We start from the raw sequence: 19,105 nt of genomic DNA on the forward strand, positions 1-19,105 counted from the left end.
GAATGGCTGAACAAGTTGTGGTATATGAATGTAATGGAATACTATTGTGCTATAAGAAATGGGAAACATATGACTTCATTATAACCTGGAATGACTTATATGAACTGATGCTGAGTGAGGAGAGGAGAACCAGGAGATCATTATACACAATTACAGACACACGGTATCTGTAAGGACTAACTTTGATAGACTTGGCTCTTCTTATCAATGCAAGGTTCAAAGATAGCTCCAAAAGACCCATGACGGAAAAAGCTATGCACATCTAGAGAAAGAATTATGGAGTCTGAATGCAGATTGAGGCAAACTTTTTGCTCTTTCTCTTTTTTTCCCCTTTTTAAAAATTTCATTTCATTTCTCCTTTCTCATGATTCATTCCATTGGTTATAATTCTTTATTACAACTAGACTATTATGTAAATAAGTTCAACGTGAAGGCATATGTAGAACCTACTTTGGATTACATGCCGTCTTGGGGGGATGGAGAGGAGGAGTGGGAGGGAGAGAAAATTTGGAACCCAAATAGTTGTGGAACCGAGTGTTGTAAGCTAAAAATAAAAAATAAATTTTAAAAAAAAGTCTGATAATGGCACCTCTCATACAGTTGGAGCCACCCACGTCTCAACATCATAAGAAACTGACCTTTTTTTCATCTTGAAGAGGAACTAGTGTGGCTTCTGGTTGGTGATTCACCATTAGAGTGGTTTCACTGATATTTAACAAACTTGGCTGAGATACAATAAGTTCTGATGGCTATGGAATGTCACTGTTTACAAAGTGTGGCCATGCCCATTGTCTCATGGGATTGCTTAGACAGGGTCTTCTCCCAAAGGGAGGAGAAGAGACACATAGACCGCTAGAATGACTGATGGACCTCCAAGTGCAGTGCCTAACACCAAAGAGTTCTACCAAGCCCTGGATTTATTCTCACCTATTCTCTACACACAACAGGCATACTCAATGGGTACTAGATTCTGCTTAGTCTAGGTTGGGCTCCAGTTCCTTTCTTCTCCAGAGAACAAAGCCACCATGTAGCACCTCTGAAGGTCTCTCAGGATCACTCGCCATTCTGGGCAGGGCTGGTGGCCTGGGACTATCACGTGGGCCACTTCATCTCTCAAGACAAGAACAAAGACTCAGAACCAGGGTTTGAGTGGTAAGACAACCTGGACACATGAATCTGTCCAGCTTTTTGGCTGTTTACCACAAACCAGTTTGTATACCATCCATAACTTAGAGTGGAGCTCTGTCTCTGTTCCTTGAAATCCCAGGGAGGGCAAGCAGACTTACTGAAATGGAAAATGCTCCCAATTTGGAGTTGAGACCTGGCTTCAATGCTAATCAACTGTGTGACCCTGAGCAAGCTTCTTAACTTTTCTGAAGTTTGGTTTATCCATCTGTAAAATTATATTAAGCTTCACAAACACTTCTTCAGCCTGGTGCTCAGTGTTGGGGATACCAAGGTAGAAAAGTCAAGCATGGCACAAATTAAGAGAGGCCTCCTATCCAAAAGGAGGGGGTTGATAGCTCTATAGCCCTCTGCCAGGTTCAGGCCACATCCAGAGTACTGTGTTCAGTTCTGGATGCCACATTTTAGGAAGGACCTTGTTATGCTAGAGTATGATCAGGATGGTGATAAGACTGTCAACCATAGCTTACAAGATTGGTTAAAAGACCTGGGGGTGATTGGCCTTGAGAAGAGAAGACTTAGGGGGAACAGAATCGATGTCTTCAAGTGTTCATAAACTTAGAGAATCATAGGCCCTATAACTAGAAGGTACCTTTGAAGGGCTGGCATGGGGAAGAATTTGAATTGCTCTGTTTGGCTCTCGGTGGCAGAACTCAGATCTAAGGATGCGAGATGCAGAAAGACAATTTCAGCTTGACCTAAGGCAAAGTCTCTAAAACGATCCACAAATTCCCGTATTTCCCCGTGTATAGGATGCACCCCTTTTCGAAAAATTTGGGTCTAAAAACTGGGTGCGTCTTGTACAATGGTTGTAGATTTTTTTTACTTGCATTTCCCGCTTTTTCGCACTTGTTGTCTTTGCACTCATTGTTTCACATCTGTACCTGGGTGAAAAGATCCTGGGATAATATCAAGATTGAGATCATTGTCAAGTTATTTAAGAAGTGTGGCATTTCAAATGCCATAGATGAAACTGAGGACGAGGCAATATATGAAGACAGTGATTCGTCATCAAACACAGATGAGGACAAGCTAATGGATGGGAGTTTTGACAGTGATGAGGAGTTGTATGAATTTGATGATAATATTATTATTATCATAATACATATATATACATATATATACATACATACACACATATACATAATACATAATAACTTTATGTAATACTTTTTTTTTCTAATTTTGGGCCCCAAAATTAAGGTGCATCTTATCCATGGGAAATACGGTAAGTAGTTTCTATTGAGAGTCCACCTCATAGGAAGTCTAACTGGAGACTCGACCATTTGTAGAAGATCTTTGAAAAGAAAGTGCTTTTTAGGTATAAGAGAGACTATGATAGCCTCTAAAATCCCTTCTAGATCTGAGATTTTATTATTCTAATAAAAAGTTACAATTGAATTAGAATTCCAACATGTACACAAATTAAATTCAGATATTTATTAAGTACCAACCATGTTCAAAGTGCTGTTCCATGCTATGAAATAAGATGTTTCCTTCCCTCCCGGCGTTCACAATCTGATTAGGGAATAAGATACATATTTGGATATCAATTGTGCACAATACTGTATGTTAGGTAGAATATGCTCTGTAAAGGGAAGGGTTGTGACTGACTGGGGAATCAGGAAAAGTTTTATGGAAAAGGCAGCATCTGAGTGGGGCTTTAATGAATGCACTGCTTCCTTTAATAAGAATTCAACGCTAGAAGAAGTGATAGGTGCAAAGGAGAGGTCTAGATAAGTTACTATAAGAAAATCTGAGGAAGAAAAGATCACTTTCGGCTCAGGACCCCGTGAAAGACCACATGGAGAAGGGAGCACTGCAGCTCAGTATTAAAGGAAAGAGAAGTTCAACAGCTGGAGCTGAGGATTGACCTTCAAAGGGTTGTTGTGAGGAAAGTTGATTCATTCATATACCATCAAAGCCTCGGTAAATGTCTAACACATTTACTGGAAAAATGCTGACTTGTACTCAAATCCCAACTCTGATGAATGTGTGGTCTTGGGCAAAGTCACTTAACCTCAGTTAATTCAGAAGTTCAGTTTCAGTTTTCAGAGTAATACTACCACCACTGCCAACCCCATCCCCAACTCAATAAGCTTCAGTATCCCCCTGTCATCTCCAGGATTAAATACAAAACCCTCTGTTTGCCATAGAAAGCCTTTCATAACCTAGCTCCTTCTATCTTTCTAGTTGGCTTGCTCCTCACTCCTCACCACATGTTCTTCCATCCAGGGACTCTGGCTTCCTGCTTCCTGTTCCAAGAACAAGAATTTCTCAACTCCCAGCATTTTCTCTGGCTGTCACCCGGCCTGGAATGCTCTCCCTCCTCATCGCAGCCTCTTCTCCACCTCCTGGCTTCCCTGAAGTCCCAGATAAAATTTAACCTTCTTCAGGAAACCTGTCCTGATGTCCCTTCTAACGCCTTCCTTCTTTTAATTATTTCTTATTTTTTTGTAAATAGTTGTTTGCATGTTCTTTTCCCCATTAAGCTTGTGAGCTCCTCCAAGGCAAGGACTGTCTTGCCTTTCCTCCTAATCTCCAGTGCTTAGTAGAGTGCCTGGCACCTGGTGGGATCTAAATACGTGTTAATTGACTGACTGACAGGAGACCTATCTGGGCTCCAACACTAAGATCATAGGATCACAGATTTCGAGCTGGGATCACAGCAGCTCAGAGAGATTAAGAGGCTTGCCCTAGGTCACAGAGGGAGTAAATGGCCAAGCTCAGATTCGAACCCAGGGCCTCCACCTTCAAATCCGGCCCAGTGTTCCAGGGCATGGAACTATTTATTAATGTCCTCATCTGTAAACTTGAGATGGATAATAATCCGTGCACTCTACCTCACAGAGCTGCCGTGAGGGAGCATTTTTGGAAAGGCCTGTGCACTCCACGTTTGGGAGGCAACGGGGCACCGAAAGGGTCCTGGGCCTGTAGCTGGGGTGCGTGGGCCGGGTTCGGGGTGCTGACATAACTGACCATGGCTAACTTGAAAAGGTTTAATCTGTAAAACAGGTATTTGAGAGGTACGGGCTTTCTAAACTTGAAGGAGCAGGGGCAAAGCCAATAGTCCCGGCATCGACATTCAACGGCGCTACGACAGCCGTAAGATTTAGCGCTGGAAGGAACCCCGCATTTTACAGAGGAGGATGACAGGCGGACGGTCATCAGAGCCAAGCCTCGGACGCGGATCCCCCTGCTTCAGCGGCGCTGGCCCTGGGCCCCAGGAGCAGCAGCGAAGGAGCCTTCTGCAGCCCGTACTCCCAGCCGCTCCGGGCTCCGAGGAGGGGCGGGCAGAACTGCTTCCGCCTCCAGTCCTTTCCTAGGCTACACCCCGCCTCACCTAGCCAGGCTAGGCCCCACCCCTCTCACCTGGCCGGGCTGGGCTGCCGCAGCAGCCACACCAGCAGCAGCTGGTAGAGCTCGGCGGCGCAGGACAGGTGCCAGCCAGTCCGGTCCAGCCCGCGCCCAGTCTGGGGCCCTTCCAGGGAAGAGGGATGAGTTTTATGGACGAGCCTCGACCCCCAAGAAAGCCTGCGGCGCTACCGACGGTGAGCTCAGCTGGCGGAGGGGACCTGGGGGCCGCGTACGTTCTCGCTGCAGCCTGTACCTTCGTCTCCTCTTGGCCCGGGCTGCGGGATGTTCGCTGACACCTTGGCTTTTGGCCACCCCTCTGCTCTCTTTCCCTCCCTCTCTCTCACGCGTGCTGTCTGCCGACCCCTTTCTCTTCTCCGCACCTGCACGCACGTATTCCCACGCGCCTCGCCCGCACACAACCACAACTACACGACTGAGCGCACTTACTGCCTTGAGCACTTATACTCATTCGTCTCTTGCAAGGGCACAGGCACAAGCACTCGGCGCTCCCCTCCCACTCCTGAAATCTTTTCTTACCAGCCAGGTCACGGGAGAGACAACTTAAGGGTGCTGCGCCCTCTGGAAGAAGCAGATCCTGACTCCCCATCCCCCTCCTGCCCGGCCTGGAGAGGGCCCTGTTAGCCCAAACTCAACGGCTGCAGCCCTTCAAAATTCTCCAGGTTCTCTGGCTAGGAATTCACCAACGCGAGTGAGGAAGTGGCTAAAAGCACTTTGGTAATTGTTTACAGCTAAATACGGTAGACATAGTCTCAATGGAACGCCAAAGCCTCCTAACAGGAAACAAGTTTTCAGTCTTTGAAAAGAGGAAATGATGGCATGAGACTGGCACTGTGCACTTTGTATCCTACCACAGTGTTCCTTTTATTTTGTGGTCTGAATTTTATCAGGATACCTACTCTAGTCAGTACTGAGCAGCGTTCCCTCCTCTTACTTTAGCTGTGGGAGGTTTTTAATGATGTTGATAAAATTTCCTCTTGTGGAAGAGTTTGGACTAAATCACAGTTTTGTTGGGTGGATTGGGCAGTGGTTTAATGGTGGGACCCAAAGAAAAGTCATTAGAGGCTTACTGCTAACTTGGAAGGTGTCCAGTGGAGTGTTCCAGGAATCTGTACTTGGTCTTGTGCTTTCACATTATTATAATTTGGATAAAGGCATAGATAATATCACCATCAAATTCACCAATAACCCAAAGTTGGATAGGATGACTAATACACTGAATGACAAAGGTTCAAAAAGATCTCTATAGACTAGGACATTGGGCCACATACAACAACATGAAACTCAATAGGGATAAACATAAAGTCTTGCGCATGAGTTAAAAGAAAATCTCCTCCACAAATACAGGAGAAGGGTGGCATGGTTCAACAACAGATTATCTGAAAAACACCGGGACTTAACTGTGAAAGCTCAATGTGAGTCAACAGTGGGGTCTAATAAAGAGATAGAGCACCCAGGAATAGAAGTGATCATCCTGCTGAGCTCTGCCCTGATCGGGCCACATATGGAGTGTCACATTTAATTCTGAACATCACATTTTAGAGAGGACATTAATAAGCTGGAGAGTACCCGGAGGTGGGCGATCATGAAAGTGAAAGACTGATTAAAGGAAATAGAGATGTTTGTCCTAGGGAAGAGAAGACTCAGGGAAACATGACTGATGACTATATCTGGGGACCTGAAGGACTATCATGGGGAAGATAATAGCTAATAATAATAACAGCTAGCATTTTTCAGTGCCCACTAAGTGCCAGGCACCGTGCTAAGTGCTTTACAATTGATCCTTCCAGCAGCCTAGGGAGGCAGGTTGTTATTATCCACATTTTACAGTTGAGGAAACTGAGGCAAACAGAGGTTAAGTGACTTGCCCAAGGTCACACAGCTGGTGTCTGAGGTCCTATTTGAACTCATGTCTCCCTGCCCACTGCTTCATCTACTGCCCCAGATCAATGCCTTATAAAGGAAGAGAAATTAGACTTTTTCTGATTGGCTAGAGAGAAGGCTAAGAGTTGTGAGTAGAAGTTGTAAAGGGGCAGATTTAGGCTGGATATCAGGGAAAACTTTATAACAAATAGATCTATACAAAAGTACAATAGACTGCCTTAGGAAGAATGGGTTCTCCCTCACTTGAGTTTGTCAGATATAAAGCTAGATAACCATTTGTCATTGGGAATCCTTTTTCAATATGTGTTGGACCAGACCTTTTAGGTTCCTTCCAACACTGAAATTCTGTGATTTGGACCTAAGGGTGTGTGTCTTGAGTTAGAGAAGTCAGGGAGAACCCACTCATATAGGTGATATAAAAACAAGGTTGGGTCCTTGGGGAGTTGTTACCATATCTTCTAGGGAGGATCCTCACAGTAATGAGCATAGGGTTTGCTAATAATAATGATGATAATCATTCACATAGTTCTTTATGGTTATAGAATAATAGGATTTAGAGGACTTATACCCGTAAAAATTAAGTTAAGATTTGAACCCAGGTCTCCAGATTTCAAATCTAAATGTTCTACTCTACCACGCTGGTCACAAAGCACTTTTCCCACAACATCTCTATGATTTTATAACTGTGAGGAGCTCTCTGGTATTCATTCTTCTAAAATTTAAAGTCTTACAAAGTTGCCTGGAAGCACTGGAAGTTAAGGGATTTGCCCAGGGTCGCACACAAAGTATGTGTCTGAGGCAAGATTTGAATCCAGACCCATCTGACTCCAAGGCCAGATTCTACTGACTATGCTATATTCACTGTGCCTTTCTAGGAGTGTATGAGGTGCTCAGGGAGGACTTCACCTTTGGTGTGAGGACTTCCTGAGCCCTTTTTAGGGATGCTCATCCACCTTTGGTGTTCACCTTCACCCAACTCAACTGTGACTGCCAAGGAGCTGTGGCATGCTCAGTGGCCAAACCATTTCAGCGGATGGGTTAACCAGGTTGAGGGTAATTGACAGGCCTCAGACCCTGTCTGCCTGAAGCATGCGAAGACTAGTGGAATGGGTGGATGAGAACAATTTGTTCCAATGGCCATGAAGGTCGATGTGAAGTGCTTAGAACTTGGTCAGGCATCAAAGATGCAGAGGTCATCCACTGTATCCTGGGCTATCACCAGTCATCTTGGCTTTTGTCTTGCCACTGGACTTAGATGACTCTGGGAGAGAGAGTGAGGCTGACTACTTTGTGCAGTGCCGCCTCACTTAAATCCAATTCACAAACGAGTCAAGAAATCATCCTGTTGTATCATTGGTCCTCTTCAAAATGGAGGACAAACAAGTGTGGATAGAGTGTTGGACCTGGAATCAGAAAGACCTGGGTTTGAATCTTGCCTCACTATAGCTGAGTATCTTTGGGCAAGTCATTTAACTTCTCTGGGTCTTCGTTTCTTCATCTGCACAATGAAGGAGTGGGACTGGATGATCTCTAAGTTTCTCTCCAGTTCAAACATTCTATGATTCTAAATTGTGACTTCAGCGTGTGTTCCACTTTCACTCGTCTACTTCATACAGGGGATGTAATGAATAATAAAAATAACCCGCTAGAGAGCTTTGTAGTTGAAAGCTATATATGGGCAGCAACGCTCTGTGATTCTTTTTCTTGTTGCTGTTTTATTGTTCAAGTGTGTGGCTTGGGAGCCAGACTGCCCAATCAAGTCCAGAAAGGCCACTCATAGACAGCTACCTCCTTTTTCCTTCCCTAGGCTGTGTGCTAGTTAGAGTTGCCCATGGCATCAAAGTTCTCCTGAGCAGTTAGGTTGCATCTGATTTTTTTTTAATCCAAATGCTTTGAAGCATTCTTGGCAGCCGCACACTGAAGCTTTCTTACACACCCTCCGTATGTCCTGTTATGCTTTGGTTACGTGCAGTTTTGAATCTTTTGGAATGGTGAAAAATATCAACTGCTATGGAGATAATAATTGATGTTTATAAAGTGCTCTAAGGAAGTATATATATATGTATATATATATATGTATATATATATATATATGTGTGTGTGTGTGTGTGTGTGTGTGTGTATACCACTGAGATTATCTGAGCATCTAAGTAAAATATCATCATTTTTGAGGAAGAAACCACAGACCAAGAAAATAGGATGTGAGAACAGACTGTAGCAGAAGTGTGTTCCCCTGCCTCCCTTCCCTACTACTTAGCCCAAGGATGAAGATATATTTTAAACTACAAGAGCTCTTCATAAAGCAAGATTACAAAACTGATTACTGCTGCATTAAGTACAGCACAGTGATTTTTTTTCTGTGGTAGGGAAATATGTTATTAGCCAGGTACCAATACTATTAAGTAGATTGACTATAGTCTGGCCCATTCTTTTGGATTAAAACAGCTCTCTAGTGGACATATGGTCCTCAGACAGTAGGAAGGCTGTAACATAATATATATTTCAAGGATGTATAATTTCATTAGGGTAAGTCCTCCTGCTTTTGGTGCAGACCTCAAATCCTCCAGTTCTTAGTAGAAAACATGAAGATCTATGACCAAAATTAATCCCAAAGTGAAACTTCTGTTGATAAGCCTCTCTGCACTTAGCTAGTCTGATCCTTGGATGATAGGCTCACAGTCTATCAGTGGACCATTTATAATAATTCACATTTATATAGTATTAAAGTTTATGAAACATTTAAAATGCTATTGTCCATGGGAAGCTTTTCCCAACCCCTCTTAATTCCAGGGCCTTCACTCTGTTGATTATTTCCAGTTTATCCTGTCTGTAGCTTGTTTGTACATATTTGTATGGTGTCTCCTCCATTAGATTGCAAGCTCTTTGAGGGCAAGGGTTGTCTTTTGCTACTTTTTGTATCCCCATCAATTAGCACAGTGCCTAGCACATAGTAGAATCTTAATAAATGTTTATTGATTGAAAGAAAACATTAAACATTTGCTAAGGGCCTACAGGTGTCCTACAAGGCTTCTTGTAGAAGACAGACTTTTAGTTGGGATTTAAAGGAACCATGGGAGTCACTAGTCAGAGCAGAGGAGGGAGGTTGTTCCAGGCGAGGGATGTAGCTAAGAAAATGCCTGAAGCTGAGAAATGGAGTGTCTTATTTTTTGAATAGTCTGGAGGCTGGTGTTACTGGATCAAAGAGTGCATGTGGGGGAGTGAGGAGTAAGAAGACTGGAAAGGTAGGAGAGGTTTAGGTTATAAAGGGCTTAGCATGTCAAACAGCATTTTGTATATTCTCTTGGTGGCCATACGGAGCCACTGGAGTTTGTTGAGTAGGGAGGTGACATGATCAGACCCAAGTTTTAGGAAAATCACTTTAGCAGCTGACTAGAAGATGAACTAGAGTGGGAAGAGACTTGAGGTAGGCTATTGCAATAATCAAGCCAGAGGTGATAAGGGTCTGCCCCAGAGTGGGGGCCATGTCAGAGGAGAGGGGGGCAGATGTTGCAAAGGTGAAATCAATAGGCCTTGGCAACAGCTTGGATGTGGGGCGTGAGAGATAATGAGGAGTCCAGGATGACTCCTAGGTTATGAGTCTGAAGGACTGGGAGGACGGTGAGGGAAGGTTGGAGGGAGGGAGGGTTTAGGGGGAATGATAATAAGATCTGGTTTGGACATACTGAGTAAAAGATGTCTACTGGACATTCAGTTTGAGATGTCTGAAAGGCATTTGGAGATGTGAGATTGGAGGTCAGCAGAGATATTGGGGCAAGAAAGTTAGGTTTGAGAATCATCCACACAGAGATGGTAATTAAATCTGTGGGACCTGGTGCAATCACCAAGTGAAGCAGTATAAATGGAGAAGAGGGCCCAGGACAGAACCCTGAGGCACAGCTGTGGTTAGAGGGCATCCTCTAGAGAAGGATCCAGTAGAGGAAACAGAGAAGGAGCAGTCAGATAGGTAAAAGGAAACCCAGGAGAGAGTGGTACCCTGAACACCTAGAAACCCAGGAAGAGAGGGTGATCAAGTGTCCAAGGCTACAGGGAGGTTAAGGAGAATGAAAACTGAGAAAAGGTCACTGGATTTGGCAACTAAGAGGTCATTAGAACCTTTGGTGAGAGCAGTTTCAGTGGAATGATATGGTCAAAAGCCAGATGGTAAGGGGGTAAGAAGAGGAAAGAGAGAAACTGGAGGCACACATTTTAATAGCCTTAGCTACATAGGGCAGAAGAGATATAGGATGATAATTAGCTGGGATAGAAGGATCAGGTGAGGGTTTTTTTTTTTTTTTTCAGGATAGGGGAAAGGGGAATCATGGGAGGTTTGAGGAAGGATGCAAAGGTTTGAAAGAGCTGCGTGGAGAGTGGGATAATGAGTTGATAAGGTAGATTTAGAAGGATTGCCTAGCAGCAGTGAAGGCCCAGTTGAGGTGGTATAACATTAATTTGTAATGGACCCAGGAGTGTGATTTTCTCCACTTTGTTCAGTAGTACTCTGTGTGTGGCTGGGATAGAGTGGAGGAGCAGCTCATGGGAGGGGGTTAGGTTGAGGAATGATGGCTAGGGTATTTGAGGGAGAATCAATATGTCTGTTGAAGTCTCCTTGTGTGAGGGCAGGAGTTGTGGAGGAGTGAAAAATTATAAGCCAGGCAACACATTCGTTGAAGAAGGAAGAGGAGTGACCTGGGCCAGGGCTGGGAGTGGAGAGAAGGGGAGGGCCTGTAGACAACAACTACCAGGATTTGATGGGATAGTAAATATGACAAAGCCTCCCTGGCCACCCTTTCCAGTACTGGCTTCATGTTCACTCATTCTCCTTAGTAAGTGTCTGGGGTGATATTTGAACTCAGGTTTTCCTGATTCCAAGCCCAATGCTGTAGCTACCTGGCTGTCTAGGACGCCAACATCTTGTCAGGGAGGCAGAAAGGGAACAAGGGACTTACCCACCTCTTCCTGAAGCATTCGTGGGAGACTTCCTATATTCCTATTAAAAGAACATGCTTGCTGTGATCATTCGTACAAGTTCATATATGATTCCTTTCCTAAATTTTGGATGCTTGCTTTTCCAAGTTAATGTTAACTCTGAATTTCAACTTTTAATTCTCAAGGAAAATATTCATTGGCCCTAAGCTGAGAGCACAAATTAAAAAAAAAAACAAATAAACAAGCCTGAGTATTTCCTGTTATTCTAATTTCATGGGAGCATAGTTGATACTGGCTTAGCAATGGCTTTAAGTTTTGTTTGGTCTTGGAACATCTCAAATCCTGGGCCTTTCTTCTGCTTGATCTCTTCGCCAGTGTGTGACATTGCTGGTCACCTCTTTTATGAAAATCCCTCCTCTTTTGGTTTCTCCTGATAGAACACTTCCCTGGTTTTTCTCCTGTCTCTGACTACTTGTGTCTTGGTTTATTGGCTTGTTTATCTCCTTCTGGCCCCAGACTTTGGACATTCCACAAAGCTTGGTTCTTGCTCTACATCAAGAGAAGGCATTCCAAATACGGTGCTATGATTACTTCTAAAAGTTCCCTTTCACATGATAATGATTCCCAGTGACTGACAGATTGTGTTTTTGATCAGGAATATGAATGGAGGCACCCTCAGCATGGGATCTCAGGAACCAGATTCTGGTGCTGGTTTCACACCTGTCTTGCTATGGGAGCCTAAGTGACTCAGTTTGCCTCTGAGTATCTTTTTCCCATTCTAGTGATCATGATGCCTGTTCCTATTTAGCCAGTACCTAGGTTTATAGCTTATATGGCCTATATTTATAGGACTTTAAGTGTGATAAAGGTCCTTTCCTCATCACATCCCTGCGAAGTAGGTAGTATAATCATCTCAGAATCACAAAAGTTAAAAATGAAAAAGGATCCTGAGGTTTTCTATTATAATCTAGGTACCACACACTCTCTATATACACTCTCCATGTACCATATACCACATACATACCTCTTCCAGTCTTTGCTTTTAGACTTCCAGTAAGGAGGAACCCATGAATTGTGGAATAGTGGAAAGAGGTTCTGGAGTCAAAAGGACCTGAGTTCAAACCATGCTTTGGAAAGTACCTGTGTGACCTTAAACAAGTCATTTAACCTCCCTGAGCCTCAGTTTCCTCATCTGTACAACAAGATTATACTAGATGGTCTCTGAGGTCCCTATAGCTCCAGATCTGTGATCCTATGACCTCCTGGGGCAATCAATCCAGCTTTTTGATAGTCCTAATTGTTGGGAAGTTTTCTCTTATGCTAAATCTAAATTTTTCTCTTTGCTACTTCCATCCATTACTCATAGTTCTGCCTTCTAGGGCCAAGCAGAGAAAAATCTGTTCTCTTTTCCATATCATAGTCCTTGAAATACTTGAAGACTGCTATGAGTTCTCCCCTGAGTCTTATTCTCCAAACTAAATATCCCTAATTCCTTTAACTGATCCTTGTAAGCCATTACAAACACCCTTTTCATCCTCCTATGTTCACACATCAGCTTGTCAATGTATGTTCTAAAATGTGGTACCCAGAACTGAACACAATACTCCAGATGTAATCTGACCAGGGCAGATTGTATAAAGCAGGACTACATAAACTACCTAATTTAGGATACTATGCCTCTCTTAACGTAGCCTCAGATTTCAGATTGCATTAATTTGCTTGCTGCCATATCACACTGCTGACTTTTATTGAGCTTCCAGTCCACTAAAACCCCCAAGATCTTTTTCAAACTATTTCTAGCTAGCTATACCTCCCTCATCTTAACACTTGTGAAGTAGATTTTTGGTAGTCAAAGTATAGGACTTTACATCAATCCCTATTATATTTCATTTTATTATTCTTCCTAGTTCCTTTTTTAAAAAAATCTTACAAATTATGAAATTGAGAATCAGAGAGACTGGGTGATTTCCCCAAGATATTTATACTTTATATGTTCCCAGCTAGAACATTATACTTGGATCTCAAAGATTAGTGCTCATTCTGCCACACTATAGATTATATTTTGCAAATAAAAGAGAAAGTGTCATGAAATTGTTGGGTGAAATCAAGGTGCTAATAATTCTCTCTGATTATCTACAGGTGTCACCTGTTGTTGAACTGAATGTGGGTGGTGAGCTGTACACCACCACTGTGGGCACCCTGAAAAAATTCCCAGGCTCCAAGCTGGCAGGAATGTTCAACACGACCAAGCCTCCTCAGCGTGATTCCCAAGGCAGAATCTTCATTGATCGACCAGGCACCCATTTTCGACCCATCCTAGAATATCTCCGCAGTGGACAGCTGCCTACAGAGAGCATCCCAGAGGTATATAGAGAAGCCCAGTTCTATGAGATTCAACCCCTGGTCAAGCTCCTAGAGGAAACACCCCAGATCTTTGGTGAGCAGGTAGCCAGGAAACAGTTCTTGCTCCGAGTACCAGGATACAATGAGAACCTTGAGCTCATGATCCGGATTGCCAGAGCAGAGGCTGTGGCAGCTCGATGTTCTGGTGTAGTGGTATGTGCAGTGCGAACTGAAGAGGATGCCGCTCGCTGTCTTGATGCCTTACAGATTCTGGAGACAGACAAGAGATCGGTGGTCAAGTTTGGGCCCTGGAAGGCATCGCCAGCCATCACCGACCTGTTGGATTGTGTCAAAATGGACATTGAAGCTCAGGGATACTGTGTTTCTTACCAGCCCTATGCAGCTGAGAAGGGATTCCGAATCAAGTCCTCTGATTGCTTTTATAAATTCATTTTCACCTGGTGGTAACCCCCGTCAGTGGTCTAAGGACTCATACTTTTGGCTAGGGGTACGTGCTTATAGAAATTGTTAAATCACTTAAGTGAAACAAATTAAGAAAGTAAAAACTACAGCATAAACATTCAGAATGTTTTCATGACAAAGCAGAGATAATGTGGTTGGTAGTCAGCACTAGGCAAGAAGGAAAAGTAGGTGAGGAGGTCTCAGCCTTCTTCAATTCTCTGTACTCTTTTCTCTCTATAAAAATATGAGTATGTATATGTGTATATGTATACACAGACATATATTCATATATACATATGATCCAATTATATATGTATACATACACACAGTATGGTGAGGACAAATGAGAAAGAATTGGACTAGATTCCTCTAAGATCTTTTCCAATTCTGATGTTCTATGTTTAAAATGTGATCTAAGGTCTCTTACATCTCTGACATACTATAATTCTAATATTTTTAAGTACTTGTAGTTCCCCAGAGAAAGGTCCTGTGTGAATGATAAATATAAAACACCAAAATCCTCCTCATATTGCAAGCCTTTTTGAAATGGATAGTAAAAAGAGGGTTTCTCTGTGAAATGACTGCTGAAAGCTTCTTAATTGTCTTCCTCTTTGACCTGGAGCAGAATATGTCTCCTTTGCCAGTAGTATGGAATCAATACTACTAAGGGCAGCCAGGCAGGTTCCAGGTCCGATATACTGTCTTTGATCTTGCTTTAAGAAACAAAAGGCTACAAGTATTTTAGACCAACAGATAATGAGAACAGTGACCCATTTCCCAAACCGCTTGTTTCATCTAGGAACCATATTACAAAAGGATTCCTTAGAAGATCATTTTCTGACTATTGACTTCACTGTAAAGCAAAGCTCCAAGTAGCGCATCTTGGGCACACATGACAACAAAAATTCTAAAATTCTGTTTTTAACCACAGCAGCTTGGTGTGTTGGTGTTGGCAGTTATAAGTCTACAAATTCATTTTTTTAAAACTGCTTAACTCTGAGAAGTGAATAATCCCAGTTCAAGACAACTGCTTGCTTACTCATAGTACTGTTAACTGTGGATTTTAAGGAATAAAAATTGGTAAGGGATGGTGATTTTTCAAATTAAAATCTCTGATGGCTCACAGTGATTATGTAATAGGGTTGTTTATACCATATTACTATTCAGTAATTGTGCCTGTATTGGGGGGGAGCGTTCATTCTGCCTTATTGGTGTTCTTTTGGTATTCTTTTTTTTTGTTAACATAGTTAACTAGATGACAACAATAATGATAACGGTGGCTTACATTCGTACAGTGTTTGAGGTTTCCTCAAAACCATAAGAGATCGCACAACTTGGCGGATTTGGGAGAACTGGGCGCCAGTCCTGGCTCTGCTAAGCACTCTGTGTCACCTGCAACAAGTCACCTTAACCTGTCGAAATCTATTTCTGCATCTATAGAATACAAATAACACTTAACACTCCCTCACTCAAAAGAGTGTTATAATAATAATAGCTCAAAGTTCTTTGAAGGTTATAAGACATACTCCTAATAACAGTGGAAAAGCAACTTGGTGTAGTGGATAAAGTACTGGTCCTGGAATTGAGAAGACCCGAGGTTCTTGGGTTCTCTTGGTTTTGGGTTCTCTTCCTATGTGTCTGACTATTCTTGAATCTCTTTTGCAGGTGTAACCAGAATGGCTTTTGTTTTCTTTGAGTGACTCAATTTATCTCAGTGAGCTTTACTAGGTGTTAAGCCCCAGGCCCAAACCCCATTAGGTGTTAACGTAATCCATGTGGATGTGAACCTCCCAGGGTCCTAAGGGGAGGGGCCAACTCAAGAACCAATCACCAGAGCCTGAGCTCTGATGATTCAGATGATGTCTGATGATGTCTGAAGCCCTATAAGAAGGGAGGACAGAGCCATTAGTGCGGGGCTCTGGAGGTGGTGTTGATGAGGAGACTCTGGGCAGCTGTAGTTAAGGAGCCCTCCAGCTTGTAAACCCGGATGTTGAAACTTTGTTGAATTCTGGTAACTATCTGTTGGGACTTGAATCAGACAAAGTCTGTTGATGTCTGTAATTTGTTTGCATTTTGTTTTGAAGTTCAGGGTGCTGGTTTTTTTCCCCTGAACTAACTGAATGATATTTGAATTAAAAGTAAGCTTGTCAACCCCTTCACCTTGCTTTCCTTAATTAAGCAGATTGAAAGAACCTGTGCTGTTGGCAGCTTTCTGGGTGGTGGTTGTGGGTGAATCTTATACCCCCACAGAAGCTGCTAGCCAGGCTGTTGAAACAGCAGGTTCTTCATTCATGGAATGTTCACTAACCCCTGTGAGCCCTAAGGCTCTGACCTTCTCTTTTTGCTCTATACTATCTCACTGAGAAGCTAGGTGGTGCAGTGTATTGGGCTTGGAACCCAAGTTCATATCCTACATCAGACACTTATTAGCTGTGTGGCCCTGGACAAATCATTTAACCTCTTAATAGCACCTGCTTCACAGGGTTGTTGTGAGGGTCAAATGAGATAACGTGTACAGTGCTTCGAAAACCTTAAAGCACTATATAAATGCTAGCTCTAACTGTATTATGTACTTTACATGTTATCTCCCCCATTAGAATGTACAATCCTTAAAGGTGCTGAGTCTTTTTTTGCTTTTCTTTGTATCTTCAGCCAAAATGCTTGTTTACTGATTGACCAAAGCTTGCCTCCATCCCCAACTAGCCATGGCAAAGTCACTTAGCATTTCTACGTCTCAGTATCTTCCTTAAAATGGTGATAATACCTTTAGTACCTAACAGGCTTATTGTGAAGTTCCATTCCTTCAAGCTGACATACTTTATTTCTGCTCACTTTCTTAGTCAAACAAACTCATAGAAAATCTCACTCTACAAGTTGCCTGCACTTTCATTCAGTTCTCAACTCTGCAATTTAACTTCTGCCCTCATGACTCAACTAAAATAGCCCCCTCCAAGTTATAAGTGATCTCTTAATTGCCAAATCCATGGCTTTTTTGGTCCTCAACTTTCTTGACCTCTTTGCATCTTGACAATGTTGACTCTACCCCGCCCCCCTTTCTCTAGGATACTCTCTCCTCTCTGGGTTTTCCCCCTGCCTGCCTGGTTACTTCTTCAGTCTCCTTTGCTTTGTCATTATCCCTGTCCCACTCTCTTAACAGTGGATGACTATTAAGGCTCTGTCCTGGGCCCTTTCTTTCAATGATATCACTAGTTTCCATGGGTTCAGCTATCATTTCTATGCATTTGACTCTCAAATCTAAATAGTTGGCCTTCTGAACTTGTCCAGTATTATCAACTGCACATTGAATATTTGAATACCAACTGGGCATCTCAAATGCAACAGATCCAAAACAGAACTTACCTTCCTCCCTCATGTCTTCTCCTCTTCCTAACTCTCATTTCTGTTGAGGGTACTCTCATTCTTGTAGTCCACCCTCATTCTGAATCTTGATGCTGTACCTGACTCTTCACATTCCCTCACACTGAATATCCAATCAGTTGCCAAGTCTTCTTGATTTTTATCTCCTTATCTCTTACACATCCTCTCCGTTCACATTGCCACTTTCCTAATTCAGGTCTCTTCCCGTACCCGAACTACTACAACAGCATTGTAATTGTTCTGTCTGCCTTATTTCTCCTGTCTCCAATCCATCCTCCACGTAGCTGTTAAACTGATATTTCTAAAGCATAGGTCTGACCATGTCACTCTCTTACTCAAGTTTTGATGGCTCCCTGTTGCTTCTAGGACAAAATACAAACTCCCCTATTTGGTATTTAAGACATTATGTAAATCTGGCTCCAGCCTAACTTTCAAAAATTATTACATATTCATACACTGTATATTCTAGATGAATTGGCCTATGCACTCTTTCTCACACAGTGCTTTGCACAAGGTAAGAACTTAATAAGTGTCTTTTCAGTTATTCATTTTCATATAAGATATTCCATCTTCTATCTCCATTAGCTGATTAATTAGTTGACATTTATTAAGTGCTTACTATGGTCCAGGCACTTTGCTAAGTGTTGGAGATAAAAAGAAAGGCAAAAACAGTCTTCAAGGAATTTACATTCTTAGGAAGATAATTTGCAAATAAATAGGCATATACAAGATACATAAAGAGTAGATGGAAGGAAACTTTGAAGGGGAGGAGTCTAGTAGCAGGGGAGACAGTAAAGGCCCCCAGCAGAAAGTGACATTTGCATTTGGTCTTTAAGGAAGTGAGGGATTTTCACAGTCAAGGCAAATGCAGGAGGTAAGACTACAGTATTTGTCATGTTTGTGGAACATTAATTTAACCAGTACAGCTGAGTTATAGAGTAAGTGGAGGGGAATAAAGTCTAAGAAGAATGGAAAGGTAGGAAAGAGCCAGGGTGCCAAAAGCTTTAAATAAACAATGGATTTTATATTTGCTCTCGTAGGTAATAGGGAACCACTGGAGTCTGAGTGGATTGACTTGTTAAGACCTATGCTTTAGGAAAATCCCTTTGGTAACTCTGTGGAGGCTGGATTGGAGTGGGGAAACCAATTAGTAGACTATTGCAATAGTCTAGGTGAGAGGTAATTACCTGAACTAGGGTGGTAGCTGTGTGAGTGAAGAGGTTGTGAAGATAAAAATGACAAAATTTGACAAGTAATTGAATATGTGGGGTGAGGATGAGGAGTTGAGAATGACACTGAGGGTATGGGTATAGGTAACTGGGGTGGTGTTGCCCTCAAGAGCAATAGGGAAGTTGAGAAAAGGAGTATGAGAAGGGAAAGATGATGAGTTGTTTTGGACAAATTTAACAGATTTATAGGATATTCAGCTTGAAATGTTCGATGGACAGTTAGCAACGTGAGCCTGGAGCTCAGAATAGGGATTGCGACTGGCAATCATCTGCATAAATAATTGAATCCATGGAAGATGATGAGATCATCAAGTGAGATAGTA

At 42.6% G+C, this 19,105-nt stretch overlaps 1 protein-coding gene across 1 annotated transcript; it reads left to right on the top strand.

The window, feature by feature from the left end:
* The first annotated feature begins 857 nt into the window (after positions 1-857).
* On the top strand, positions 858-14,468 carry KCTD14 (potassium channel tetramerization domain containing 14). The gene is given in 7 exon segments (XM_036743923.1): positions 858-960; positions 1,074-1,152; positions 4,235-4,290; positions 4,391-4,499; positions 4,501-4,575; positions 4,577-4,736; positions 13,510-14,468. Coding segments are annotated over 7 exon segments (1,254 nt in total). The 3' UTR covers positions 14,182-14,468.
* The last annotated feature ends 4,637 nt before the right edge of the window (positions 14,469-19,105 follow it).

Source organism: Trichosurus vulpecula, chromosome 2 (genome assembly GCF_011100635.1).
Source record: "Trichosurus vulpecula isolate mTriVul1 chromosome 2, mTriVul1.pri, whole genome shotgun sequence".
NCBI lineage: Eukaryota > Metazoa > Chordata > Mammalia > Diprotodontia > Phalangeridae > Trichosurus > Trichosurus vulpecula.